Source organism: Misgurnus anguillicaudatus, chromosome 5 (assembly GCF_027580225.2).
Source record: "Misgurnus anguillicaudatus chromosome 5, ASM2758022v2, whole genome shotgun sequence".
In the NCBI taxonomy this organism is placed as follows: domain Eukaryota; kingdom Metazoa; phylum Chordata; class Actinopteri; order Cypriniformes; family Cobitidae; genus Misgurnus; species Misgurnus anguillicaudatus.
The window spans coordinates 5585461-5611414 of NC_073341.2; the positions used below are offsets into that span (position 1 = coordinate 5585461).

General features: G+C 39.0%; 2 protein-coding genes across 5 annotated transcripts; one reads left to right on the plus strand and one right to left on the minus strand.

Moving 5' to 3' along the window:
• Positions 1–20006, plus strand: arhgef16 (Rho guanine nucleotide exchange factor (GEF) 16). Its single transcript, XM_055169068.2, has 15 exons — positions 1–159; positions 1304–1853; positions 2045–2096; positions 2176–2333; positions 2456–2512; positions 8539–8699; positions 9996–10148; positions 16093–16222; positions 16535–16609; positions 16731–16823; positions 17209–17363; positions 17550–17699; positions 19204–19274; positions 19357–19458; positions 19707–20006. Exons 2-15 carry the CDS (start codon positions 1368–1370, stop codon positions 19844–19846), a joined length of 1983 nt encoding a protein of 660 aa, XP_055025043.2. The 5' UTR covers positions 1–159; positions 1304–1367; the 3' UTR covers positions 19847–20006.
• On the minus strand, positions 19928–25743 carry ybx1 (Y box binding protein 1). 4 transcript variants are annotated; one of them, XM_073867449.1, is made up of 8 exons: positions 25485–25743; positions 23779–23842; positions 23174–23207; positions 23005–23094; positions 21780–22102; positions 21606–21689; positions 20518–20782; positions 19928–20256 (listed from the first exon to the last, which is right to left on the minus strand). In XM_073867449.1, the coding sequence occupies exons 1-7, from the start codon at positions 25591–25593 to the stop codon at positions 20554–20556; spliced, it is 933 nt and encodes a 310-aa protein (XP_073723550.1). In that variant the 5' UTR covers positions 25594–25743; the 3' UTR covers positions 19928–20256; positions 20518–20553. The 4 variants fall into 4 exon arrangements, with proteins under 4 accessions (XP_073723550.1, XP_073723549.1, XP_073723547.1 ...); XM_073867448.1 differs by having other exon boundaries at positions 20518–20785; XM_073867446.1 differs by having other exon boundaries at positions 21594–21689.
• Between the last annotated feature and the right edge of the window lie 211 nt (positions 25744–25954).

Below are 25954 nucleotides of genomic sequence, written 5' to 3' on the forward strand. Positions count from 1 at the left end.
AAAAGTGAGTGCAGCGGTCGGTAGGCGTGGCTCACCTGTAGTGACGTCCCGCGCTGAGAAGGAATGTGATATTCTGCTCAAATCTTCTCAAAACATGTCGAGTATCAGACACAGACTGAATTGACATCTATACATCTTTCTACATGTCATATTAAACAGGTAAGATATATTTGAGTTTTCACGCGTGACTTTTTAATGCTCTTTCATTTAACGTCTGTATGGTCGTGAGTTTGTTTATCAAGGTGAGTTTAGTGAATGAGTTAAATGCTAATATCTCCGGCCCGAATACAACTGAGTTTGTTTAGACTGACTTCTCTAATGCACAATCACGGTTGACATTTCACACAGTTAAGATAACAGCATGAATCTTCGTGAATATAAGTAACAGTTACAGATGATATCAAATTTCAAAGGGCGCGTCAAGTGTTGTTTTATTAGACACAAACAAGTGTCCTCTTATACCAAACACGCTTTAACAAGTGTGTGATTTTTGTCATAATTTGATTCGGGTGTGTGAATGAGTAGATTTACACTCATGTCCAGCAGATCTGCTTCCTGGAAATAACATAATGACAGAAAGTATCATAACCTGACAGAAATAAGACGAGCTGAAGATGATTCATAACAAACACACAAACTTATATTAGCTCTGCCAGGATGAATGAACAGAAAATAAAGGACTGTAGATATGATGAAGGTCATGCATTTGTTCATATTTTACCCCAATATCAAAACAAAACAAGAAAATATATTTAGCATGAAAATCAAGTCTGGTGCTGGTGTACAGTATTTTGAATTGTGATGATGTTTTTGTCATAGTTAAAATCCCCACCCTTGCAGAAAACCTTGCATCTCATTACTGTGATTAACTAAAATAATTAACTTCTTAATTTTAAATTCATTGTATTATTAGAGATTTTTCATGAAGTGTAGTGTACATTAACATTACTACCTTGCCTGTATGATTGTAATGGTTAATATAAGACATTAAATAAAAGTTAAGAAACAGTTAGATAATTTTTAATAGTAAATCATTAATGTCATTTGCTGTGCTTTTATTTTGATCATTTAAATGTTCTCATTGTGGAGATTTATTATAGAGAATAACGTCAATTACATGGATAATCCCCATCACAGTACACATTACAGTCATGAAATTGCCTTATTAGCTCAGAAAAAAACATTAGAATGCAAGGGTAGTGAATATATTACATGGAAACCCTTTATTCAATCAGATCAGCTGTAAATGTTTGTGACGAATCCTAACAGTTTATAAACCTGTGCATGTTGTAAATGTCGACAGGGGATTCGTGGGAACCTCAAGCCGATGTTTTTGAAGTGACCAGCCGAACAAGAAACCAGGTGCCATGTCTCACAGACAGTCCATGGATGACCAAACTCTCCTGCTTTCGGAAAGCCGCTTCTCCTCCACCCTTAAGCTGGAACAACCGTCCGGACGTTCGACTTCCAACATCGATCTGTCCAGAGTGAGTTTGCCGGAGGATGAGAGGAAACCTGTGGTACTCAGTACCCAGAGCGAAGCTGCCCGTAAGCAGGGCACGCAGCAGCTCATTCCCAAAAACCTGGCCGTTTCGAGCCGCACAAAAAACCATCACCGCCATCACACCACTGTGGTGACCCTGCCCGTCCCAGACGTGTCCTGGGATGACTACGACAGCGACGGAAGTGACGGCTTCTCGCTGAGAAGAAACCGCAGAAATCAGTCTTACCGGGCTGCGGTCACCAGTCTGAATCTTGATGCGTTCGAAGACAAAGTTGATCTTCTGGCGCCTGTTAGTGAGGAGAAACCTTCACCCGTCAGCACAAAACAACCGAAAAAAGCAGCAAGCAAGGCAAGTGTCGCATCTCAGATCTCTACTGTTCAAGTCAAAAACTAAAGTCAGCTTCATTTGGGTCTGGTTAATAGATCAGAGAAATTAAGGCTGTTAAGGACCATTAAGATCTCAGTTATTTCCTCAGATGTTATCATTGTTGAGTTGCTAACACTTCATGTGTGCATTTACACTGTTTTGTTTTACCACAGAGAACATTGGGCAGGATAAGAAACAGAAAACAAACAGGATCATTTAAAGACGGTTTGTTCCTCATTCTTCATCAAATGCTTTCTTATTTGAATAAAACACAGCCAGAACATTGTCATTGTTGTTGTCACAGACCCACGCTTCTATCAGGACATCAAAGAGAGAGGTCTGAACAATAACCTGAGCACAGAAGAGGATGAGTTTTCTCCGACTGAACCTCCAGATCCAGATCAGGGCATTGTGGTGAAAAACTACAGGGCATCTTATATAACATGGAGTCAGTTACAACCGGTGAGTCTGTCTGTCTGTCTGTATGAAGGACTTCTTGTAAGCGTGGCGAAATACGCACACAAACCATACTCAACATGAACGTTAGGTTAGGTTTAATACAGATCCTCGTCTTTTTTTCTCAGGTGAAGGAGATGGGCATTTTGGACATCATTACCCCTGAGGAACGCAAAAGACAAGAAGTAAGTATGTTAGCGTGTTCATAAATTTTTTACATTTAATGTATAGTGCTTCTTCTGTACCTGTCTGCATTACAGTCGCCCCAAAATTCAGCCAGAAAGAAAACGTCTGTCATCATTTACGCACCCTCAGGTTGTACCAAACCTGTATAAATGTCTTTGTGCTTCTGAACATAAAGAAAGATATTTTGGGAAATGTTAAAGGTGCCAAAGTATGCATTGATACAGTATGTTAAATTGCTCTTTGAAATCTACATAGAAGGTATGTGTCTTTATTAAGTGCAAAAATAATCAAACGATGGTTTGATATGTCCATTTACAACCCAAGGGTTTGCCCTTAGAATAAAATGGTCTATTATTACCTTATTTTAAAGGGTTTTGAATAATAATGTTGAGCTCTGCTCTGATTGGCTGTTTCTCAGAGCAGCCCCTTTAGTAGCTCTGTGTGTGTGCAAACAGACCTTATGTTTGAGCGTGTATCAGACGAAGATACAGATGTTGAGAAACAACTAATTGTTTGGAGATTGTTAATGAACGTTTCTAAGTTTTAAGTTTGTGTTTTTTCAGTATGGACCTGCAACATAACTGTAACGTCAATAGTAGAACTTAAGCCTAAACGCTAGCATATAGCATTAACTAGCATAAGGACAGCCGATGGCCGATATATAATGCCGATTTTCTTGGCCGATATGTTTGGCCGATTTTCTATTTGTACATAATAATCAAAATGTTCTCATCATCAGCAGATATTTTAAATGTAAAAATGTCACTATTTAAGTAAAAAGTATTTAAAAAAAAATGACTGGTCTTTCTGAAGAGTTTTACAACCTCCTCTGCACCATGCATTTATCAGACACAGATATTACCTGACACTCTGCTGTCATCATCTTTGATCAGTTTTTTATCATGGCTTTTATTGCTTTGTAGGATAAAATCCTTATTTGGTAGACCTGATAAAATATTTATTCATCATAAAGTTAACATAGTAAATGTCTATGTTTTTTAGTTGAGACTGTTATTTAGGGCAAATCTTTCTAAACACATTTACATTCTCATTTCTGAGACGCTATAAGTGACTGATTGTGCTGACAGTGACGTCTTGTGAATTTAGTGTTGGGACAGATCTGTTGTTTCAACCGTTCATTCAAACGAATCCGTTCAAAGGAGTCAGTTCACGAATCGGACGCGCTGTGTTGTAATCCAGGCTGAGCAGCGCAAAACTGTAAACAAAGTGTTACTGTAACAACACGTAAAACATTTCCTCGGGGATATGATTTGGTCTTCCGACCTTTCGCCATCGAGTCAGTTTTGTTTTGAGTAATATGCGCGAGGGAGAGAGAGCAAAGAGACAGTTTAAAGACAGAAAGTGTGCGCAAACACAGTCACGCAAACAAAGATCATCACTCATGAATCACATGAAATGAGCCCAATTTTTGTGACCACACGGACGGTGCACCACAAACCATAAGCCCGTCGCGCTGTTGTATTGGCTGCTTAATTCGTGCGATCCCGCCATCATTTACAAAAGCTGTTTGTGAACAAGGCACGGCTGCAGACTCTCACACACACACAGCCTCAGGGAGCGAACAATCTGCTTGCATGTTCTAAAACAACGCTTAGGTGCCCGCAGATGCGCCTGCCTATTAATTGGCCTAATTTGAGCAGCAAAAATCGTCCAAAGCCGTTTTTTTTAAATATGCCAAATTATCAGCCAGGTTGATAAATCAGTCGGCCTCTAATCATGACTGTTAAGTCACAGTTGGTGTTATGTTGAGATTGGTCTGTTTTGCAGCGGCATGCACGAGGTTTACATAAAAAGGAGGAAGCAATTGTGTTTGAGGCTCACGATATGTCATTACCATGTACAGAACTCTTATTATTCATCTATGATTAGATAAATACAGTTTTACGTTCTATGGCACCTTTAATAACCAAACAAATCTGGGACACCATTCACTTCTATAGAATTATCATTTCCTACTGTAGTAATCAATGGTGCCTCAGATCTGCATTGTTACAAACATTCTTCAAAATATCTTCAGCTGTGCTCAAAGACATTTATACAGGTTTGTAACAACTTGAGTGTGAGAAAATATTACTGGACTTTCATTTATCAGTAATCTGCTCCTTTAAGATCCTAAATCCAGTTACATTTCTGTGATTGGCAGATGTATGTAAAACTTTGCTTTCAGTTTTGTTTGAATTGAACCTTGAACAGACATAAAAGAATGGAATGTGTGTTGTTTCAAGATGTGTAGCTTTAATCGTTGACAAACACTAAATGCTGATCACACATATACTGTATTTATGTAATATATCATTCATTAGATCGAGAGCTTTAACTCTGATGGTGTGTGAATTTCTCATATATGTCAGAGGAGCGACATTATAAAGTGAAGCTCTTTCATGTGTGTCATTGTCAGTGGTTTTGTCATCAAGTGCTGTGTAAATACTAAAGTCCAGCTTGTGCACACTCCACACAGACACACCCAGACATCTGACTCCTCCTGAGGATCTAAATCAGGCTGTGTTGTAGATCTTTCCTATAGAGTTTAAGGCATATAGATGTAACCGTGTGCTGTAGAGCTTCATTGCTTCTCTTACAGTGGAGGAGAAAAGTCAGTAGAGTTGATATTTAGACAATAAAGATCCTGATGGTGCTTGAGGTCACTTTATTGATTTCTGAGTTCCATCAAGCTCCAGTTTATCTGAAGAAGAAGTTCATTATGGATTTAAACTCTTTGATAACTGGAAGTCTGGTCACAGTGGTGAAAGCCTTCATCTCTGTGGGATTGAGTCTGAAATGCTTATATCCCGATGATCTTAGAGCGACCACATGATAGAAACCACATCCTATATTCAGTCGTAAGTAATGATCTGACAATAATGGGTTTTAATGGGTCTTAAAGGGATAGTTCACCCAAACATGAAAATAACCCCATGATTTATTCACCCTCAAGTCTTCTCGGGTCCAAAGAAATCTACCCAACCTGAAATGGCCTGAATCACCTAATACCCGAACCCGACGTGCATAAATAAAAAAAAGACCCGACGCGAGACAAACTCGACAACAGTACACCAGAGTCCGACCCGAACCAGTGTCAATTACTTTGAACCCAAATGTAACGAGATTGTGTGTGCAGTCTGCAGCCCCACTTGCACCCATCAATCAGACAGAAAGAAACCCAGGTGGAAAAGGACTCGCTAAAAAGTTGGCTCGTCTCTGCAAAAACACATTCATTTTAATTTACCCGAGACCCGATGCCACTATTATTATACCTGACCCGTGTCCAAGGCACACGTGAAACTTTTAGACCAATACCCGCTCGGGTCGGACTTCAGGGTTTTACCTCAAGCCATCCTCGATGAAGTTATTTTATTAAATGTCCTTGCCCGCCCAAGCTTTATAATAATAGTAAATGGTGCTATGGATTTTAAACCCAAAAAAGTCCATTTAATCTTCACAGAAGTAATCCACACAACTCTAAAAGGTTTAATTAAGGTCTTCTGCTGGTAATTGACATGATTTTTTAAGAAAAATATGAAGAGTTTGGTTCCAAAACACAATCAATCCATGTTGATTAATTTCTGTATAAACGTGTTTTCTTTACCAAGAAAGTTACAAGATAACACTATTTTCTGTTACAAACTTTCACACAACATCTTTAAGGTTATAAAAGCATAAAAAATTCAAATACATAATTTTAAGATTTATTATAAGAACGGATATTTTTTCCACAAAAGCTTTTTTCAAAATGTTATAAATCTATTGAATCAATGTATAAATGTGCATTCATCTTTGCCATGTTATATTCATACACTGATTAAAAAACGAAACATTAATGGCATTAATCAAAACACTTACTTTGTCATATTAAGGACACTGTCATTGGTGCGGTTATACTTGGGCTGTCATCGCTGAACATTTTTTGACGGCGATCAGCTGTAAAATGTTTTGGTCCTGCTCGATTTTCCTTGACTTTAAGTAAAATAATGTAAAGTTTTTCATAAGATCCTCTGGCGTCAATGTGTTAGCATGACGGAAGCTTGATGCTGTCGTGTGAGAACAAGCAACAGCCGGCATTTTTCAGTCTCCTGAGTGCCTCTTGCGTAAATTATTAAATTTTTATTGCTTGCATTTCTTTCCGGTCACAGAAAACCACCACAGGTTTATCAATGCCAAGTATTATTTTGTTTGTTGATCACAAAGTACAGAATAGATGAGAAAACCTAGGATTCAGTGTTAATTCACTGCACCGCCATTGTGGTTTACAATGAGTGGAATGGTGTGCTGTGATTGGTTGAGTGGATTTATTTCATTCTGCAGAGAAGGAGGAGTGGCGTTTATTGTGTTTTGGAAAAAAAGGGAGAAAAGATGACAGAATAACATGTCGGATATCGGATTTTGTGTCAAATTAAGAATTTATTTTTTAATAATGACCTGATATAATACTGATTTTGGCGGTAATGCATTTTTTTTTTATTGCGTTTTGGAACTTTTTAAACTATAATAACTAGCTTTCGGTAACGGCTAAGGTGCATTCACGAGGCTTCACTGCAAAAAACGACTTTCTTTCTTAATATTTTTGTCTTGTTTTCTGTAAAAATATCTAAAAATTCTTAAATTAAGATGTATTTTCTTGATGAGCAAAATGACCTAGAAAAATAAGTCTAGTCTTTAGATAAAAAATATAAATTTAAATAAATTAGTGCTTAAAACTAATTTCTGCAAATAAAATAAGAAACATTTTCTTGAAATAAGTTTACTTTTTTCATAAACACTTAATTCAAGAAAATTTTGCTTGTTTTAAAGCACAGATTCGCCTAAATTTGATATTTTTTGTGATGAACACGGAGGCGCAGAGGAGAAAGCAAACCACATTTCCAGTCACGAGTTACAAGTTTAAAATGGGGATTTTAAAGGAATTGGTGAAGGATCTGTAGATAAAAACATCTCACAACGCACAGTTCTTGCGAGAGTCACCTATTTTTACTAGATCTTGATCTACGTCCTACATCATACGTTGGCAACTCACTCTCGTGAAAGCGCTTGACCATTACCAGAAGCTAGTTGTTTTAGTTTATAAAATGTTAAATATGGATATTTTTCTTAAATAATTGCATCAGTTACCCTCTGAAGGCCTTTATAAACCCACTTGAGCCATGTTAATTACTTCTGTGAAGGATGAATGCACTTTTTTGGGCATGAAGAAGAAGAAGAAGTTTTATATAGCGCCTCTCCATGGCTCAAGACTGCTTCACATAGTATTATACAATACATTAACACTTCCACCTACACAATACAACACATAAGACCATATACACAATACAAACACATTAGAACAGATTTAACAACATTATCCATAATAAGTATTAAAGAGATACGTTTTAAGTTGGGCCTTGAAGGTATACAAAGTTGGTATATTATGAAGTGAAAGGGGTAGAGAATTCCATAATTAAGGAGCATTAACACTAAAGGACCTACGGTGGACAGACGAAAACGAGGAATGGACAAAAGACCAAGCTCAGATGATCTGAGGGAGCGGGCAGGAGAATAGGGGCAGAGAAGGTCAGACAGGTATGGAGGTGCAAGACCATGTTATATCTTAAAGTGAATGCGTGACGCCACAGGTAGCCAGTGAAGATCATGCAGTAGTGGTGTAATGTGAGCAGAACGCCTGGTAAAAATACGTAGCACCATTTACTATCATTATAAAGCTTTACTCCAAATGTGTTTGTCTGAAAGATGATTGACATGTGTATCTCGGATGGCTTGAGGGGTAATTTTCATGTTTGGGTGAACTATCCTTTTAATGTGTTCAATTCATCATAGTTAATGAACAGCTAAGATCGGCTTACATCTGAATCAGAGCCACTTAAGGATTGGAGGCGTTTGTGACGCTGTTGAATGGAGAACTATTACTTATGATGGATTGGATGTCCCTGCACTTGTTTGTGCATTATGTTGCACTATATATCATATTGTTTATTTGTTCTTCATTGTTGTCATTATCTCTTTGTTTGTGCAGGCCATCTTTGAAATCATCACATCAGAATATTCATACCAGCACAGTCTCAGTATCCTGGTCCGGCATTTTAAAGACAACGCGGAGCTCAAGAAGACCATGAACGCTACAGAACATCATCATCTCTTCTCCAACATTTCTGTCATCCTGGAAGTCAGCAAACGGTATAAAACATTTTGTTTAAGCTCTTCAGTTTTGTTATGGACTCGTGAGACAGTAACCCTTGAGATATCTGGGTTATAGGATTGCTCTACTGTATATTAGGTCCACTGTACAGGTTCTTTAATCTCAGTATCTTCTCCGCTCATTGTTGGTATGATCTTTATACGGAGTGGTGTCTGTTTATTATTTCAAGTCATTTTGATTGGCGGTGTCTCTGTATCATTAACGGTTGATGTGTTTGTTCAGAGATGACTGTAATGTGAGTTATTATCAGAGCTGGATCAGGTTTACAGCATGTTACTGCACTGCTGGACGTGTTTAAACTCGCTGGTTAAACTGGTTCAACGGGTTTGATAGTGCTTTGGTTTATGTTTCTCACAGCAGGGTCTTTCACACGTTTACAATGAAACTTTCCTCCCATTTCCTAGAAACTCTGTATGTATATCCATCTGCATTATAGAAGCACTGAATGTACTGAAGTAAAGCTGTTTTCAGATGCTGTCCCGCCGTTCAGTCTTGTTTATGAAACAATTAGCTGGATTGTGGGAGTGAATCCAGCCTGTTTGGGAGTTCTCTTTGATGTTCCCTTTATTAAAGAGAAACACTATGGCATGCATACAGCTTAGGGTAAAATGAAACTTCATGTATTACAAAAAGAGTGCACATGTAGTCACATGACTACAACCTAACCCAGACGACTGACCAGTTGTTCTTCTTAAATCAAGTTAGTGCTCCGAGCAGATAAAGTTGAAGTCATGTGATGGTGCTGGTTAAAGTCAAACAGGCGTGTCGCCGCAGGGCCATTTTGAGCGAGTGCTGGGATATGAAATGGTGCCATAGATGTCATACACACCTTCATTTTAATATGAATATGTATTCTAGTGTAAAGAGCTGGATTGAGTTACCACAAACAAAAACAAAAGAAAAACTGTAAGCAGCAGAGAGTCATGATGATGATGATGATGATGATGATGATGATGATAATGTGATGTTTGTGCGCCCCCTTCTGGTGTGTCATTAGTCAACAGCTTTACATACAACACACATCTGTAATGCTTTTAATCACCAGTGACATGTTAAATAAATGTTCAAAAATATATATATATATTTACTGGGACCCAAAAATGATTTGACCTTTTAAGATTCAAGATAACTTCAAATATACTGTCAGCATTGTAAACATTTCTTTCTTCAACCTCTTTAAACAGAAAGTAACTCAAATTAGAAGGATAAAGGAGGAGACTGTAAATGTAAACTTGTTTTTAATAAGGTATGGATCATGTTTGAATGTATTTTAGATTTTTTGAGGAGCTGGAGAGTCGTCACCACAATCACCCTTTGATCGAGGACATCAGTGACATCATGCAGTCTCACGCCGTTCAACACTTCAGACCTTATATTGTCTACTGCTCCAATGAGACCTTTCAGCAGAGAACCCTCCAGAAACTCCTGTAAGAGTACAAATCACTGCATGACACTCACTCACATATCTCCATATATTTGTGTAATATCATACTGACTAGCACACGACCCACTAACCTTATTCATACAGCACTTTGGTCCCAGACAATTTCTGTAAAAAAGGCAGAGAGGCTTCTGTGTGAACACAAACACGTCTTGTAAATGTTCTGGGATCTCTCCCGGAAAGAGGACCTAGTAAAATTGCCGTAACATTTACAGAAAGCATTCAAGATGCAGAAACAATGCCGCAAGGGGTGTGCAATAGTGAGGACATGCGTGTCATGGCAACATGAAGTTACGGTTCAGCTCTTTAAAATGAGGGATTTACATGCAGATTAACATTCACAACGGGAAATGTCCGGAAATGGACTGAAGCAAATATCAGGGAGCTCGTCCCTATCGGTGTTGAAGCTGAGATCATTCAGCAAATAAAAGATTAGCACGTCATGCGTTCATTTGAGCTTATGAAAAGCAAAAATGCACACACGAAATCGCAACAACATACACTCACCTAAAGGATTATTAGGAACACCTGTTACATTTCTCATTAATGCAATTGTGTAATGGTGTGGGGGATGTTTTCTTGGCACACTTTAGGCCCCTTAGTGCCAATTGGGCATTGTTTAAATGCCACGGCCTACCTGAGCATTGTTTCTGACCATGTCCATCACTTTATGACCACCATGTACTCATCCTTTGATGGCTACTTCCAGCAGGATAATGTCACAAAGCTCGAATCATTTCAAATTGGTTCCTTGAAGTGAGTTCACTGTACTAAAATGGCCCACACATTCACCAGATCTCAACCCAATAGATCATCTTTAAGATGTGGAGGAAAGGAGCTTCGTGCCCTGGATGTGAATCCCACAAATCTTCATCAACTGCAAGATGCTATCCTATCAATATGGGCCAACATTTCTAAAGAATGCTTTGAGCACCTTGTTAAATCAATGACACGTAGAATTAAAGCAGTTCTGAAGGTGAAAGGGGCTCAAACACAGTATTAGTATGGTGTTCCTAATAATCCTTTAGGTGAGTGTATATTGTTCAGCTCTTGAAAACAGAGTTTTTAATTGCACATCAACATTTACGATGAGAAATGTCTGCAAACTGGAATGACGCAGAGATCAGGGAGCTCGTCACTATCCACGCTGAAGCTGAGATTATAAAAGAACTCCTTTATGATCTTGTCATAAACTAAAATGCAGGTGTGTGGATCTCGAGAGAGAAATCATGGAAAATTAGCAAACTTCAGAAACTGCTGAGAAAGAAACTACAAAGTGCAGTACTTGAAACACGTCATGTGTCTTTACGGGATCTTTGCGGTATCTGTGTGAATGCACACACAGATTCTGGAAATGTATTGACAGTGTGAATGAACCAAAAATCAAACGATCCCGGACATTCCCAGGCGCATTTTCTGTGTATTTTCCGTAATGTCTGTGTGAAAATGGCTACTGAAATGCTTGATTCTGATTGTTCTGTTGTTCCACAATAATGACTGCGAAAACTGATAACGTATTACTCATCAGTGTACTGCAATTTAGTTATCTTGACCGGTACGGCTTAGATGTTTAATGTATCACCCCACAGTCTCTCTACTCGTCCATATATATAAACAAAATACTTCATGCTGCCAGAATTTATTGAAATCAGTATTTTGTGTCCAGTTATTTACTAGTGGCAGCTAGCTGTTTCCGAGAGTCTAAAGTCTCAATTTATTTATAAAGCATGATTGAAAACAACTCCAGTTGACCAATGTGCTGTACAACGATATAAAAGACTTATTAAAAAAAAACAAATATACAAACCACATAAACATCAGACAACAAACAACATCACAGGTCATAGGCCTTAGTAAAAAATATGTTTTTAACTTTGATTTGAAAATATGTAGGTTTGAAAATATGTTGGTGAGGTTCTAATATGAAGCGGTAACGTGTTCCAAAGTTTAGGTGCGGCTTTGGCCAAAGCTCGATCTCCAATAGATTTTAATTTGGACTTTGGAACAGTTAACAGACTCTGGTTGGCAGACCTAAGAGTTCTTTTTGGACGATATTCACACAACAGATTCGAGAGGTATAGGAGGAGCGAGCCCATGTAACGATTTAAAAACGAGCAAAAGCACTTTAAATTCAATTCTACACTGTACCATTTGTAATCTAGCTATTTATTCCCAAATACAGCGCATTGCAGTAATCAATACTAGACGAAATAAAAGCGAGAGTTGCAATTTCCAAGTGTTAAAAAAAAAGAAAGGTCTTTACTTTAGCCAGCAATCTTAATTGGTAAAATAAAGCAATAAACCCCAAGAAGCAGTGGGTTACCAGTGCATTTTATAACAGCTAAGGGGCGTTGTTAGGCACGACGCGAAGCGGAGTGCCTAAACCCCCTTAGCTGTTATAAAATGCACTGGTAACCCAACGCTTCGAGGGGTTTATTGCGTTTATAAAACGGTTACTTCATATGCATAACGTTAGCGGGATTTTATAAAATAAAACACAAATAAGTTGTAATTATATTAGTATAAATATTACTCTTCCGCCAAACAAAGTAGTTCCTCAGAATCAAGTGTGGCTGCAACAGAGCGCAGTTCCCAACCAACAAAGATGCAGCAAAGACACAATGAAAATATGATTTAAGACTGTGGTGTTTATTTTATAAATCAACATTCATCTAATTTATACATTAACATTTATATCGTGCAACTGTTGAAGTGATGATCAAATATGTTTGGAAGCATGCTTAACTTTTTCCCCGTCAGCGTTTTTTTTTAAGTTTCCACCCACTTTTAGTTGAATGCCTTACAGAAAAATTATCTTCTTTAAATAAACATAAGATATCAAATGAAAGAACAGTCCATCCGCTTTCCAACAACATCAAAAACCGTTTCATCCTACCTTCAATTGTTGTCTTATCAGTTATCACCTCTCAAATTTTCAGCTAAATGCGGAGATAATTCCATTTTTGTGAAGAACTTTGTAAGAGATCAGATTCAGAGCCTGATCAAAACACACGTCACGCTAAATCCACCACAACGCTGTTGTGTCGAGTGAATGCCTCAGTGTTTAAGTTGGGTAAGATTGCCATCTTGTGGATAATAGCGGAAATATCAATAAGACAAAAAAAACTTCAGAGAACGTTTTCTCTTTATTGATGAAATGTTATATTTATTGACATTTATCTGGATATCGCCATAATTGTGCAAAGGTAGAAAAATTCAAAAATGATTAAAGACTGTGGTGTTTATTTTCATAAATCAATACGCAGCAACAGTGGCGCAGTGATACTTGTGATGCGGTCTGAACCGTGGGTTTACCGGGGTATTTTATCACGGCTTAGAACGCGTTTCAACCAATCAGAATGAAGAACCAGAACGAGCCGTTTTATAAACTCGCTTTTACAACTGCATTTATTTGCCTATCATAGAAAATGCCTACGTTTTTAACACCTGATTTAACTGAAGCAGATAAAACACCAGAATTTCCAAAAGAATTATCCAGAACCAGGAGAGCCAAACACAAAGATCTCCGTTTTCCTCTCATTCAGATAAAAAAAAAGTACATCCAAGCTTTGACATCAGAAAGACAGGCACTAAGGGAGTCTATAGCATTTTTTTTCTTTGGAGGCAAATAGAGTTGCGTATCATCTGCATAGCAGTGATGGTATAAGCCATACTTTTCAAAAATAAAAGCTAAAGGAAGCATATATAAAGAGAACAGTAACGGGGCTAAAATAGAACCTTGGGGGACCCCACACATCAGGGGAACCACCCCAGAAAAATGACCTCCAAAAGTGACTGAAAAGCTTCTATTTTTAACCGAAGCCAGCTTAATACAGTTCCACTGATGCCTACAACTCGTTCTAGCCGGGCAAGCAAGACCTCATGGTTCACCGTATCAAATGCTGCACATAAATCTAATAATACCAGCACAACAGAGTCTCCTGAATCAGTAGATTTCATTCTAAGTAATCAAATCAGTCTTTATACACCACTGATAATATATATTTGTATATTTTATTGCATTTCTGTCAGGAGATCCTCCTCAAAGTTACACAATGCACCTTTAAACTATAGAGTATACCAAATATACATCTCACTACACACACTGTAAAAAATACAGCATTTTGTCAAATCAACATATATTTTTATGCTACTATGAAATTGTTCAATTTTTTTTATGTCAACTATTCACAGCTTAACATTGTATGTTGAATTTGACTTGCAAAACCAAGTTGTTTTATTTTTACGGTGCAGGTTGTATATACAGTATTGGTCAAAATAATAGCAGTACAATGTGACTAACCAGAATAATCAAGGTGTTTAGTATATTTTTATTGCTACGTGGCAAACAAGTTACCAGTAGGTTCAGTAGATTCTCAGAAAACAAACAAGACCCAGCATTCATGATATGCACGCTCTTAAGGCTGTGCAATTGGGCAATTAGTTGAAAGGGGTGTATTCAAAAAAATAGCAGTGTGGCATTCAATCACTGAGGTCATCAATTTTGTGAAGAAACAGGTGTGAATCAAGTGGCCCCTATTTAAGGATGAAGCCAACACTTGTTGAACATGCATTTGAAAGCTGAGAAAATGGGTCGTTCAAGACATTGTTCAGAAGAACAGCGTACTTTGATTAAAAAGTTGATTGGAGAGGGGAAAACCTATAAAGAGGTGCAAAAAATGATAGGCTGTTCAGCTAAAATGATCTCCAATGCCTTAAAATGGAGAGCACAACCAGAGAGACGTGGAAGAAAACGGAAGACAACCATCAAAGTGGATAGAAGAATAACCAGAATGGCAAAGGCTCAGCCAATGATCACCTCCAGGATGATCAAAGACAGTCTGGAGTTACCTGTAAGTACTGTGACAGTTAGAAGACGTCTGTGTGAAGCTAATCTATTTTCAAGAATCCCCCGCAAAGTCCCTCTGTTAAAAAAAAGGCATGTGCAGAAGAGGTTACAATTTGCCAAAGAACACATCAACTGGCCTAAAGAGAAATGGAGGAACATTTTGTGGACTGATGAGAGTAAAATTGTTCTTTTTGGGTCCAAGGGCCACAGGCAGTTTGTGAGACGACCCCCAAACTCTGAATTCAAGCCACAGTACACAGTGAAGACAGTGAAGCATGGAGGTGCAAGCATCATGATATGGGCATGTTTCTCCTACTATGGTGTTGGGCCTATTTATCGCATACCAGGGATCATGGATCAGTTTGCATATGTTAAAATACTTGAAGAGGTCATGTTGCCCTATGCTGAAGAGGACATGCCCTTGAAATGGTTGTTTCAACAAGACAATGACCCAAAACACACTAGTAAACGGGCAAAGTCTTGGTTCCAAACCAACAAAATTAATGTTATGGAGTGGCCAGCCCAATCTCCAGACCTTAATTCAATTGAGAACTTGTGGGGTGATATCAAAAATGCTGTAAAACCAAGAAATGTGAATGATTTGTGGAATGTTGTTAAAGAATCATGGAGTGGAATAACAGCTGAGAGGTGCCACAAGTTGGTTGACTCCATGCCACACAGATGTCAAGCAGTTTTAAAAAACTGTGGTCATACAACTAAATATTAGTTTAGTGATTCACAGGATTGCTAAATCCCAGAAAAAAAAATGTTTGTACAAAATAGTTTTGAGTTTGTACAGTCAAAGATAGACACTGCTATTTTTTTGAACACACCCCTTTCAACTAATTGCCCAATTGCACAGCCTTAAGAGCGTGCATATCATGAATGGTGGGTCTTGTTTGTGTTCTGAGAATCTAAACTTGTTTGCCACGTAGCAATAAAAAATATACTGAAAACTTGATTATTCTGGTTAGTCACATTGTACTGCTATTATTTTGAACAAGACTGTACATATAACTGTATGTGACACATAAATGTTACATAAAAATTGACTGATAGTGGTGTGTTTGTGTGTTTTTAGCATAAGTAACAATGCATTTCGAGAGACGCTGAAGCGGATTGAAAGCAGTGAGGAGTGTGGCGGTCTGCCCATGATCTCCTTCCTCATCTTACCCATGCAAAGAGTGACCCGTCTGCCTCTACTGATGGACGTAAGAGACCCATTCTCCTGTTTAACACCTGATGGAATTTAGCTCAATTCCTGCTCTGTTCACAAGTCAGAATCACGCTCTGTGACTTTGATTAGTTTGAAATGGACACATGGGACAGGTTCATATTCTGTCTTACCTCAGACATAAACACAAAGCACTCTGTGTGTAAGGTTTCATGTAAATACAGTAATTCCTGTAATGTTCAGGTGAACTGTTGTTAGTATGCATCTGTGCTATCACAGTGTGTCGTTTCTGTTGGGATGTTTTATATATAGTCGCTTATAGTGATGATATTTCCCCATCTTTGCACAGACCATCTGTCAGAAGACCCCTAAAGAAACACCAGCGTATACAGATGGCTGCTTGGCTTTAAAAGCTATCAGTAAGGTACAGTAAGATTGTCGTGTCATGAGCTGCCTGGGTGAACAACACACATGCTGATGTAAGATGTACTGTAATGTATGTCGTTTTGGATAAATGTGTAAATGTATAAATTTTGTTGTGACAGCTGGTGAAGAGCTGTAATGATGGAGCCAGGAGGATGGAGAGAACAGAGCAGATGTACACCATCCAGAAACAGATGGAGTTTGGTAAAATCAAGGTACGTGCTGATACATTAAAGGCGGAGTCCACGATGTTTGAAAGCCAATGTTGATATTTGAAATCACCCAAACAAACACGCCCCTACCCCAATAGAATCTGGACCTTCTGTTGATAGACCCGCCCCACACATACGCAACCCGGCATTTGATTTGATTTGATTGGCTATAAGTGTGTTTTGGTAGTCGGCCCGTCTCCTTTTCCAACGCGTTTTTCAAACATCGTGGACTCCGCCTTTAACACAAACCACCAGCTATGTGAAGAAAGCCGGTCATTCCTCTGATACGGCCTTATTGCTGTACTAGAAATGCTGTTAGACACGACTAGCATACTTCTTATACTACGTCTTTATTTCATCTCTTACACCTCACATATGAATGTTTCAGCCGTTCCCGCTGGTGTCGTCGTCCCGCTGGCTGAAGAAAAGTGGAGAGCTGGCTTTGTTCACCGAAGATCTCAGCATCTTCAAAAAGGCCTTCAGTTACAGGAGCTACTACCTTTTCCTCTTCAATGATGTGCTCATCGTCACCAAGAAAAAGAGGTCAATGTGCACTTTGTTTCTCTTTAAGATTCCACAGTGTAAATGCTTCATTCTGATTGGCTGGAACCTCACCGTTGAGTAATGTTAGTTTGGGCAGAAGTGCATTTCTCTTGATATTTGGCTAATAAACTTGACTTTATTTACTGAAAAATTTTAAGCTTGAGCCGTTTGTGTGTTTTTGTTTAGTGAGGAGAGTTACGTTGTGTTGGACTACGCCACTGTGAAGAATGTGAGCGTAGAAGAGGAGACGAGCGACTCGAAATTCAGTCTAAAGCTGCTGATGAGTCCTAACAGTGACGGGCGCTCTGATCGCATGACACTGGTGGCAGAAAGCAGGTGAGACCAGCAGGTGGCGCTCTGCTCATCTGCCTATAACCAACATAAACTGTGCATAACACTTGTGGGTATTTCTCAGATTAAGGGCCAAATTGGGTTGCTGCAATTTTGAAAATTAAAATTCCAAATTTGACTAATTGGTATACATCAGTCCTTAAGTCAGGAGCGATGTTATGATTTTTTTGCCATTTTCTTAACTATGTCAAGTAAATGTGTCATTATTACCATCACATCATCGAATATATGTAAAAAATTAAACTTAAATGATAAATCAGTGCTTTTAAAACATTTTGTGGTTTCACATGGAATCTAATTTATCTTGAACTTAATGAGATTTTTACTTGCAAGATGAATTTAGTCATTTACGTATCTAAATTTCTGATTCATCAATCTTACCCTGGCTTGGACTCTAAGCTCATTTTAAGTGAATGACATATATCAAAACTTTTTAATACATTGTCAGAAATGTATAATTGTAGGATGCTTTTGTTATTTATACATCATTTATTGGCAAAATTATGTATTGTGCTGGTAATGACACTTTTGTCAAAAAACTAGCCCTGCTAGCTAAGATGATGCCTAAGCAAGTGTAGCTAGCTTTCTACATGTAATGTACACCATTTTAACTATTAAAGTGATACAAATATTTCAAAAATGATTAAAAATACAGAAATACAACACATATGGTAATGATGCATAATAATGCCCAACACAAAGAATAAAGAGTTGATTTACTTACTTTTCTGAACATCAAAGCATCAGTCTTGCAGCTTGAAATTAATGTGCTCCACTATGTCATTAAGTTATCATGGCTACCAAATAAACTTTTGATAAAAAAACAGGGAAAGTCCATTTATGCAGAGCGTGTTGGTAATGACAGCTAAACCATGAGACAGGTAGAAATTACGCAAAATAAAGTACAAATGCATATATATGCTTAATCTGTGCATGTAGTTTATTAGTTCAAGTTACATTTAATTCATATACATATATTGTTTTATTAATTTGTGATAAATAATGTTTGAGATATAGCACAACATGTGAAAACTCTGGTGAAGGACACCACCAAAACACCAATATTGTACCACAAAACACCAATAAAATGTGACAAAATTATTACTAAGAGCAGCCATAAAAAAGTCTAGGCTTGTTTTTGTTTATTATTTATAAATTAATGATGCTCAAATTTATTAGATTTGATTAGTTTTTTAATTGAATTACACCCTGGGGACATAAATAGGCCCGAATTCTGGGAAATACCCTTGTACTTGAATTTCTTCAAACACGAGCTCAATGTATGTGGCCTAATATGATTGTCCATAAACACAGGAATTATAAATAAAAGTCTGTGAAGACCACAGTGATATGGACAAGTTTAAATGACACACTAACACATGTGCTTTAACATGGATTTTGTCATGAACTTCTTTCAGAAGTATCCATTACCACCGGTTTTTTTATACGTTGTGGTTTTAAATGGGATTTGTGTTGAAATGTGTTGTAGACTGGATAGAGCCCGATGGATTACAGCCCTCAGTGATCTCAAACAAAACAACCACAAAACTAATGATGGTGGTGAGTCAATAGCACACAAAACTCATTATTTTAACAAAATCCTATCATCTTAAATACTTTATGCATTATCTGGTGTCTTCAGATTTGCCCCAGTATGAAGCAACTAAAGCCTACATGCCCAAAAGCCCAGATGAACTGAGTCTACAGCAGGCCGAGCTGGTCATTGTGCTGCAGGAGGTGGACGGTAAGCACAAAGATTTCTTAGTTAACCCCTAATAGTCTATAAACTAAAGCAGACCATTTAACCTGGGCTCAGTATGTGGATTACAGATAACTGTTGATTGAAAGCTCAGAGCTGCAACATCTGTTTGTGTAGCGTTGATCTTCAACAAATGAACTGTTACTGACTTAAGCCTGCAAATCCTCTTACACACCTTTACTGGAGGAGTGTTTTGTTTTACATAAGCCCTTATATGTCGACTCTTCCTGTAGATTGGTGTCATGGAGAGCGGATGAGAGACGGGGAGAGAGGCTGGTTTCCTGCTAACTGTGCCTCTCAGATCACCAACCGCACAGCCATGGAGTGTAACATTAAACGGATGGAGCGTCTCCGAAAAGAGACCAATGTCTGAAGACTTTCAGCATGTTAAATGACTTTTACTGGAAATTATGAGTGTGTGTGTGTGTGTGAAGAAACAAGGCATACTACAGGAAATGTTTCTGATTTTATTTCAGCTTGCTTTTGTTAAAATTCATGTTTGGATACATAAAAAGTTATTTAAAAATGTCAAACTGACCAGATATCAAATTACTTTAAAAACCATTTGGTGTAAAAACTTAAGACCGATTTAGAAAAACGTCTGCTGTTTCCCCAAAACTTTTAGCTGTTACATAAAAAGAATGGAAAGAAAACAGGTCTGCATAGAGTCTGCAGGCAAATCGGTGGTAATCTGGTCGAAATGCATTTTTGCAAGCTTAGACAATCGACAAGTCATATCTGTTTCTTATTGCTCAGATCTTGATGTTTCTTCTTTAAAAAAAACTGCAAAGACAGAGGAAAAAAAAGAGAAGTGTTAGCAGGTTTCCTCAGAGGCAAACACACTGCATCTTCATCATCAAGCCTTTAATCATATAAACACCAAACACAGACTATTAACACCACTGAAACTCTTACAATGCATCCGATTGGTCCTAAAATAAGCATAACAACTTTCCTTTGGAAGAAAACTCACTAAAGGCAGCTTTGCTGACACTGTATTTAATCAAATGACTCGTGATATACAAAAAGCGAACAAGCACCGACCCGGCTAGATGGTGCGGATGTTGAAGCCGGTGACGGTTAATCGGCACCGCCCTCTTGGGCTTCGGGAGCGGCCGACTTGTCAGCTGATGCGTCGGCTGCTTTGTTGTCCTTGCCGTCCTGAGGCTTGCCGTTCTGGGGTCGTCTGCGGCGGTAGTTGAAGTTGCGGCGGTAGCGACGCTGACGGGGCTCTTGGCTCTGCCCTCCCTCGCCCTGGTTCTCCTTATCCTCCTCCCCTTCCCGCGCTGGCCGGGGACGTGGGGCACCCCTGCTGAAATTGACAGGATGACACCGTTAACTTATTGTGTACAAGACACAGTGAAATTGTAGATAATCAAGACAGGGTTTGATTTATTTTCAGTGATGTGAACAAAGCAAAGTGTCAGTCCTCTAACAATTATGAATTCATCCCCGTGAATAATAACAGTAGCGCTTAAATGTACTGTAAAAGTTGTCTTAAAGACTTTGTCGTTAGACTAGTAAGTATTGGTTAAGAAAAATTAAGGTCAAATAACTAGTCATGCACCAACATGAAAATTTAGGGCTGAAACAGATACTGAAAATTCTGGATGCACTTGTTGGAAACTGAAAATAGCATTAAAAAATATTTAAAAGTTATGTAATTCATTTAGTAAATGAGTTTGATTAAACGAATATTTTTTTGTAAAGTAACAAAACTAAATATTCTTCACGTGAGCCTTTGTTCTGCTTATGTCAACAAGCTTAAAATGGGTTTCACTGACCATAAACCAGTCCAGCATTGCTGAAAACTGTGCACTTCATCAGTTACTAACAAACCAAATGAACATTAACAACTAGATTTGACAGCCTGTTTCATTTCAGAGGACTTTGAGACTTTAATTAGTATTTACACACAGCCGTTTATCGTGCTTTGCTGTGATCTCATAAGCGGAGGGCAATTTCATTTCGGTTAATACTACCGGACGTTTTCTTTCAGCGCATCACTACAAACAGCATTTGAATGTTTCACATAACCAGCTAAATCAAAGCAAATACATAGTGAATAAATAGTTCATTGCAATGCTGCAGTCTCACATCTGAGAGTACAACATGCAAACCTTTGTCTGAACCTTGGTCGGAAGCCTCTGTAGTAGTTCTGCCTCATTGGTTTGTTGCCCTGGTCTGAACTGCCCTGGTTCTCATCACCTTCTCCACCCTAGAAGAAGACAACACCAGCACCTCGATTAAAAACTTGATTTTACATCTCAGCGACTGATTTGATCATCCCAATGTAACGGTGCTCCCCCTCAGGCATCTCTCCTCTCTGAGATGTGTTGTTGTAGGGGGGACGTCTGCCAAAGCGCCTCCGCACAAAGTACGGTGGGTAGCGTCGTCTGCCGGGGTAGGTGGGTCTGCGCTGCTGTTGCTGCATGTCGCCTTCAGGGGGGCTCTCTTCCTCCCTCTTCTCTCGGACCTCCCCCTCCCCGTCGCTCTGGTAGTTCTCCTGGTAGTCGCGAGGGGGACCCCTTCTGCGTGGGTACCGCCTGTACCGGTTCCTGTCAGCTGCATATTTGCTTCCCTGCACGGGGACGCCACCCGGGCCAGTAACGTTGGCTGCCTCAGCACCCTAACAGAGAAATGATTTGATTTAAAAAGCGTCTCGGCATACCTTTTTATTCAATCAATGCACGTCTGGTCTGGAAAAGGCAGACTAAAAGCATTATCAGTAAACACTTCGAGCAAGCGTGTTGCCAATTTTATAAATATGACCATAACACATGGTTACTAGGTATGTAAATTAAGTTTTATATAATTCTTGGAAAGGACCTCCCCATCACATAAGCAAAAATCTAATTTTAACCCTTATAACATCCATCCAGTTTCATTTATTGATTGTGAATGCCTTGTGTGCACTAGGGGTTGAACGACTTCTGTTATGGCATTAAAGTCGAGTTGACGTCGACTAGTCGTTGATTTCAATCATACAAAACACATGAGATGGGACTGCTTTGCAACATGCCACATTAATACAAGTACTGATTATACAGCTTGTGTTGCAACTTAAATTTAAAAAGTAATACAAATCATACGTTGCAACTTAAACGTTAACAATGCAACAATAACTCCCGTTTTAAAGCATTTTTTATATCGATGCATGTCGGCATAACGCCAAAAATTAAACAGCTCCTATGTTGCAACTTAACATTAACAATGCAACAATAAATAAAAAAAGTATAGTGATTAATGCGACTAGTCGACGTCAAGCGTCATGACTTTGCATTAAGGTCGACTAGTTGGTTCAACCCCTAGCGTGCACACAAAAACATGATTCATTTGTACATCAAGGCTAAACAGGTTGTGCTGCATGTTTGTTTTTGTGTAACCATCAAGTACAATGTGAAAGATTGATGGTTAACTGATTTAATTTCATTTCACTCAAATCCCTTCAGATCATTTTCAAACAGTGCAAGAATGCGGACACATCTTAAAACATTATTAAAATGCAGTTGAATGCTGTCTGGAGCTCACCTTCTCCCCCTCTACAACGTCAAACTCCACAGTCTCTCCATCCCCAACGCTGCGGAGATATTTCCTTGGGTTGTTTTTCTTAATGGCGGTCTGAAAACAATACCAGCGATAAGAAATTTTCCCCCAAACATGTTTGACAACATCGTCAATTAAGGCAAATATGAATTACCTGGTGCACAAAGACGTCTTCCTTGGTGTCATTCCTACAAAACATTCAGAGAGTTAAACTGTTAATATAAGAGGACAGATGCAGAACAAACCAGCAAAGGGTTAACTTGAATATTTAAAAAAATAATTGCATGCAGTTGCAGGTCAAGTCTGATCTCTGTAAATGCTTAATAGGATTGTGAATATTCCTCGCCCCACATATTAAATCAACAAGAGTCTTCAGAATAGGGCTGACACGATTATGAAATTTGGCTGACGGTTAATTGCCTATTTTATGGCTTTGACGGTTATGATGATTATTTGTCTATTTTATTGCTTTGACATTTAATTCTTATACATTTTTTACTATGTTTATGAAATAATTTTCACATATTGTTGTGAAAATTTAAATGAAATATTTTGCAATGTTTGTCTGGCAGTAAATATTAATACACATAACACATATTTAAAAGTAATCTGATACAATCTCATTTATACAGCTGCTGCAGCTCCCCCTTGTGTTTTCAAAGAGACGTGCAATCATTGCGGTGATCTAAAATCATCGCGATGAAACGATTATTTAATCATTGTGACAGCCCTAATTCAGAAAGGCTGAAAGTAACTTACCTGTTGATGAAACCGTAGCCGTTCCTAACATTGAACCATTTCACTGTTCCCAGGACTTTAGTTGCTACAAAGACAGAAAATGACAACGTGTTAGATACACATCTGTGGTTTCTCACAAACACGTTCAAAGAGCCTGAACGCTTATTTCTGTTGTTAACAGTCTGGTGCATCTGTTTCTCTACGAGCAATCCTTCTCCGGTTCAATCTGTGTCATCTATTTATAACCTCCAACTATGTTGCTTTAAATAGACTGTGATGCAGGGCAGCTGCTGTTATCAGAAGAACCTCCATAATAACCATGAAAGGTCTGATGGTTAACACATACTTCATATTATTAACCTTCTGCCTGTGTCAAGTGAAATGCCGATCATTGAACAAAGCACAAAAAAGGGTAGTAAATCATACAGTGTGTTTTATAGCGTCATGCTATATTCCCTAAAGAGCTAGTGGTAAATCTCGCGAGCCCTGTCAAATGTCGGAGATATAAATATATTAGACGACGTATGCATATATTAATACAACGTGATTTGCGAGGTGAAATTCAATGTGGCCCCACGTTGGTTTTAGTTCAAAGCGTCACTGTTATGTTGACGCATGTGTGTAGGAAGTGACAGTGTTGAGATGCTAAAGTTAGCAGGCTAGCACGAGCCATGTGGCTGGATCGAGGCCAAACAGTCCAGCTTCTCCATTATCATCTTCTTCACCCTCCTCATCATCACAGGACACGCAGTGTGTCTCGGTTTACAGGTGATGGTTAATCGGTGATCGGATTTTTTGGTTACTCGCCTGAGGGGAATCAGACTGCAGCCACCGCTCAGACAAAAGACGCGTCCATCATCACCGCGTCATGGCGGACATTTTATACGGTGGAGGCCAGTAAAACGCACAACGCGGTCGTGTACACACCGATCGTCTTTAATGTGTAATATCAATCGTATTTCTGCGGACGGGGTGTTAAAGTAACCGATTTGGTGTTGACGCGCACGAGGGCACGTATACACGGCGTGTCAAAACGCCCCAAGTGAACAAAGGAGGACCTTACTGTAATAGTGAACTTGCTTGTAATAGTGAACCCGCAAAACCTACTCAAAATATTTGATTGGGTGTGAAAACAATACTGGTGGCTCTTAACGTGACCGTTGGCCTCGTATAACCTGAGGGCGTGTATGTTTAACCGACGTGCGATCTTATAATGACCGGTGTCGCGTCACGATCAAGTTTAAGATCAAGGATCCGATGCTCGTCTCGACCCACTTTGATATAACATAATAACAGTTGCGGAGGTTCGTTTAGTCGTGTTTGGCGAATAGTTGAGCCCTAGTTCAGAAATATCGGTTTAGTAGTAAGTTATCCTCAGAACCGCACCAGGCCGCGAACTCGCATCATGGCGGGTTTTCATTACGCACGCGGATGTGATGGAACGCGGTGAACGAGTTTAACAACTTACCCGGTAGAAATAACTTAAATACAGAGGGAATTACGCAAACGTTACATGCAATAAACACACGGTTAAAAATGATTAAATTAAGTCGATCGGCTGAATAAAGACTTTACACAGAACAGGCCACGCGACTGAACATCCTGAGGTAAATTTCTCAATAGAAACTACCAACGCGTCGCCGTTTGGCGGCTTTAAGTAAAGTTGAATTTCCCTTTATAAATCTCGTGGTCGTAGAGAGCTAGATCCTTTCCCCTAACGGACTTACCGATGACCTTCTTATCCCCCGCTGTAGCTGCGGCCGCCGGGCTGGACGGGCTCTCCGCGTCGGCGGCAGGCTGCGGCGGCTGCTGCTGTGTCTCGGCCTCGCTGCTCATGGTGTTTCGCTGTTGGTAAAGCCGGCGGTGGCTCTCTAGTGTGTATTCCCGGTGCTAGATGGTAACCTGGGCCGGCGGTGGTGGGGGCTGCTGCCTTCGGGCTCTCCGCGTTCCTTTCTCCGCTCCCGTTGCCGATCGAACTGGACGGACAGGTTGAGGATTCCGGACGATATTGTCAACTCTCTCCTTCCAATTGGCCGATCGTCTTGCAATCAATTGACGTCATTCATTTTACCGAAGCTAATTGGTTACATCTACTGCCGATCACAGGGAAAGAACATTTGGTGTGCCCGTGATTGGTTTTTAAAGAATTGGCACCTCCCAAAACACAACTTAACCTCCGAAAATAGTAACTCCAAAC

Coding starts and splice junctions, on each gene's coding strand:
- arhgef16 (XM_055169068.2), top strand. CDS start 1,368: ATGTCTCACAGACAGTCCATGGATGACCAAACTCTCCTGCTTTCGGAA. Junction 16,610..16,730: donor CTTTAAAAGCTATCAGTAAG/GTACAGTAAGAT, acceptor TTGTTGTGACAG/CTGGTGAAGAGCTGTAATGA. Junction 19,459..19,706: donor TGTGCTGCAGGAGGTGGACG/GTAAGCACAAAG, acceptor CTCTTCCTGTAG/ATTGGTGTCATGGAGAGCGG.
- ybx1 (XM_073867445.1), bottom strand. CDS start 25,593: ATGAGCAGCGAGGCCGAGACACAGCAGCAGCCGCCGCAGCCTGCCGCC. Junction 23,095..23,173: donor AAGACGTCTTTGTGCACCAG/GTAATTCATATT, acceptor TATTGTTTTCAG/ACCGCCATTAAGAAAAACAA. Junction 22,103..23,004: donor ACGTTGTAGAGGGGGAGAAG/GTGAGCTCCAGA, acceptor TTTCTCTGTTAG/GGTGCTGAGGCAGCCAACGT.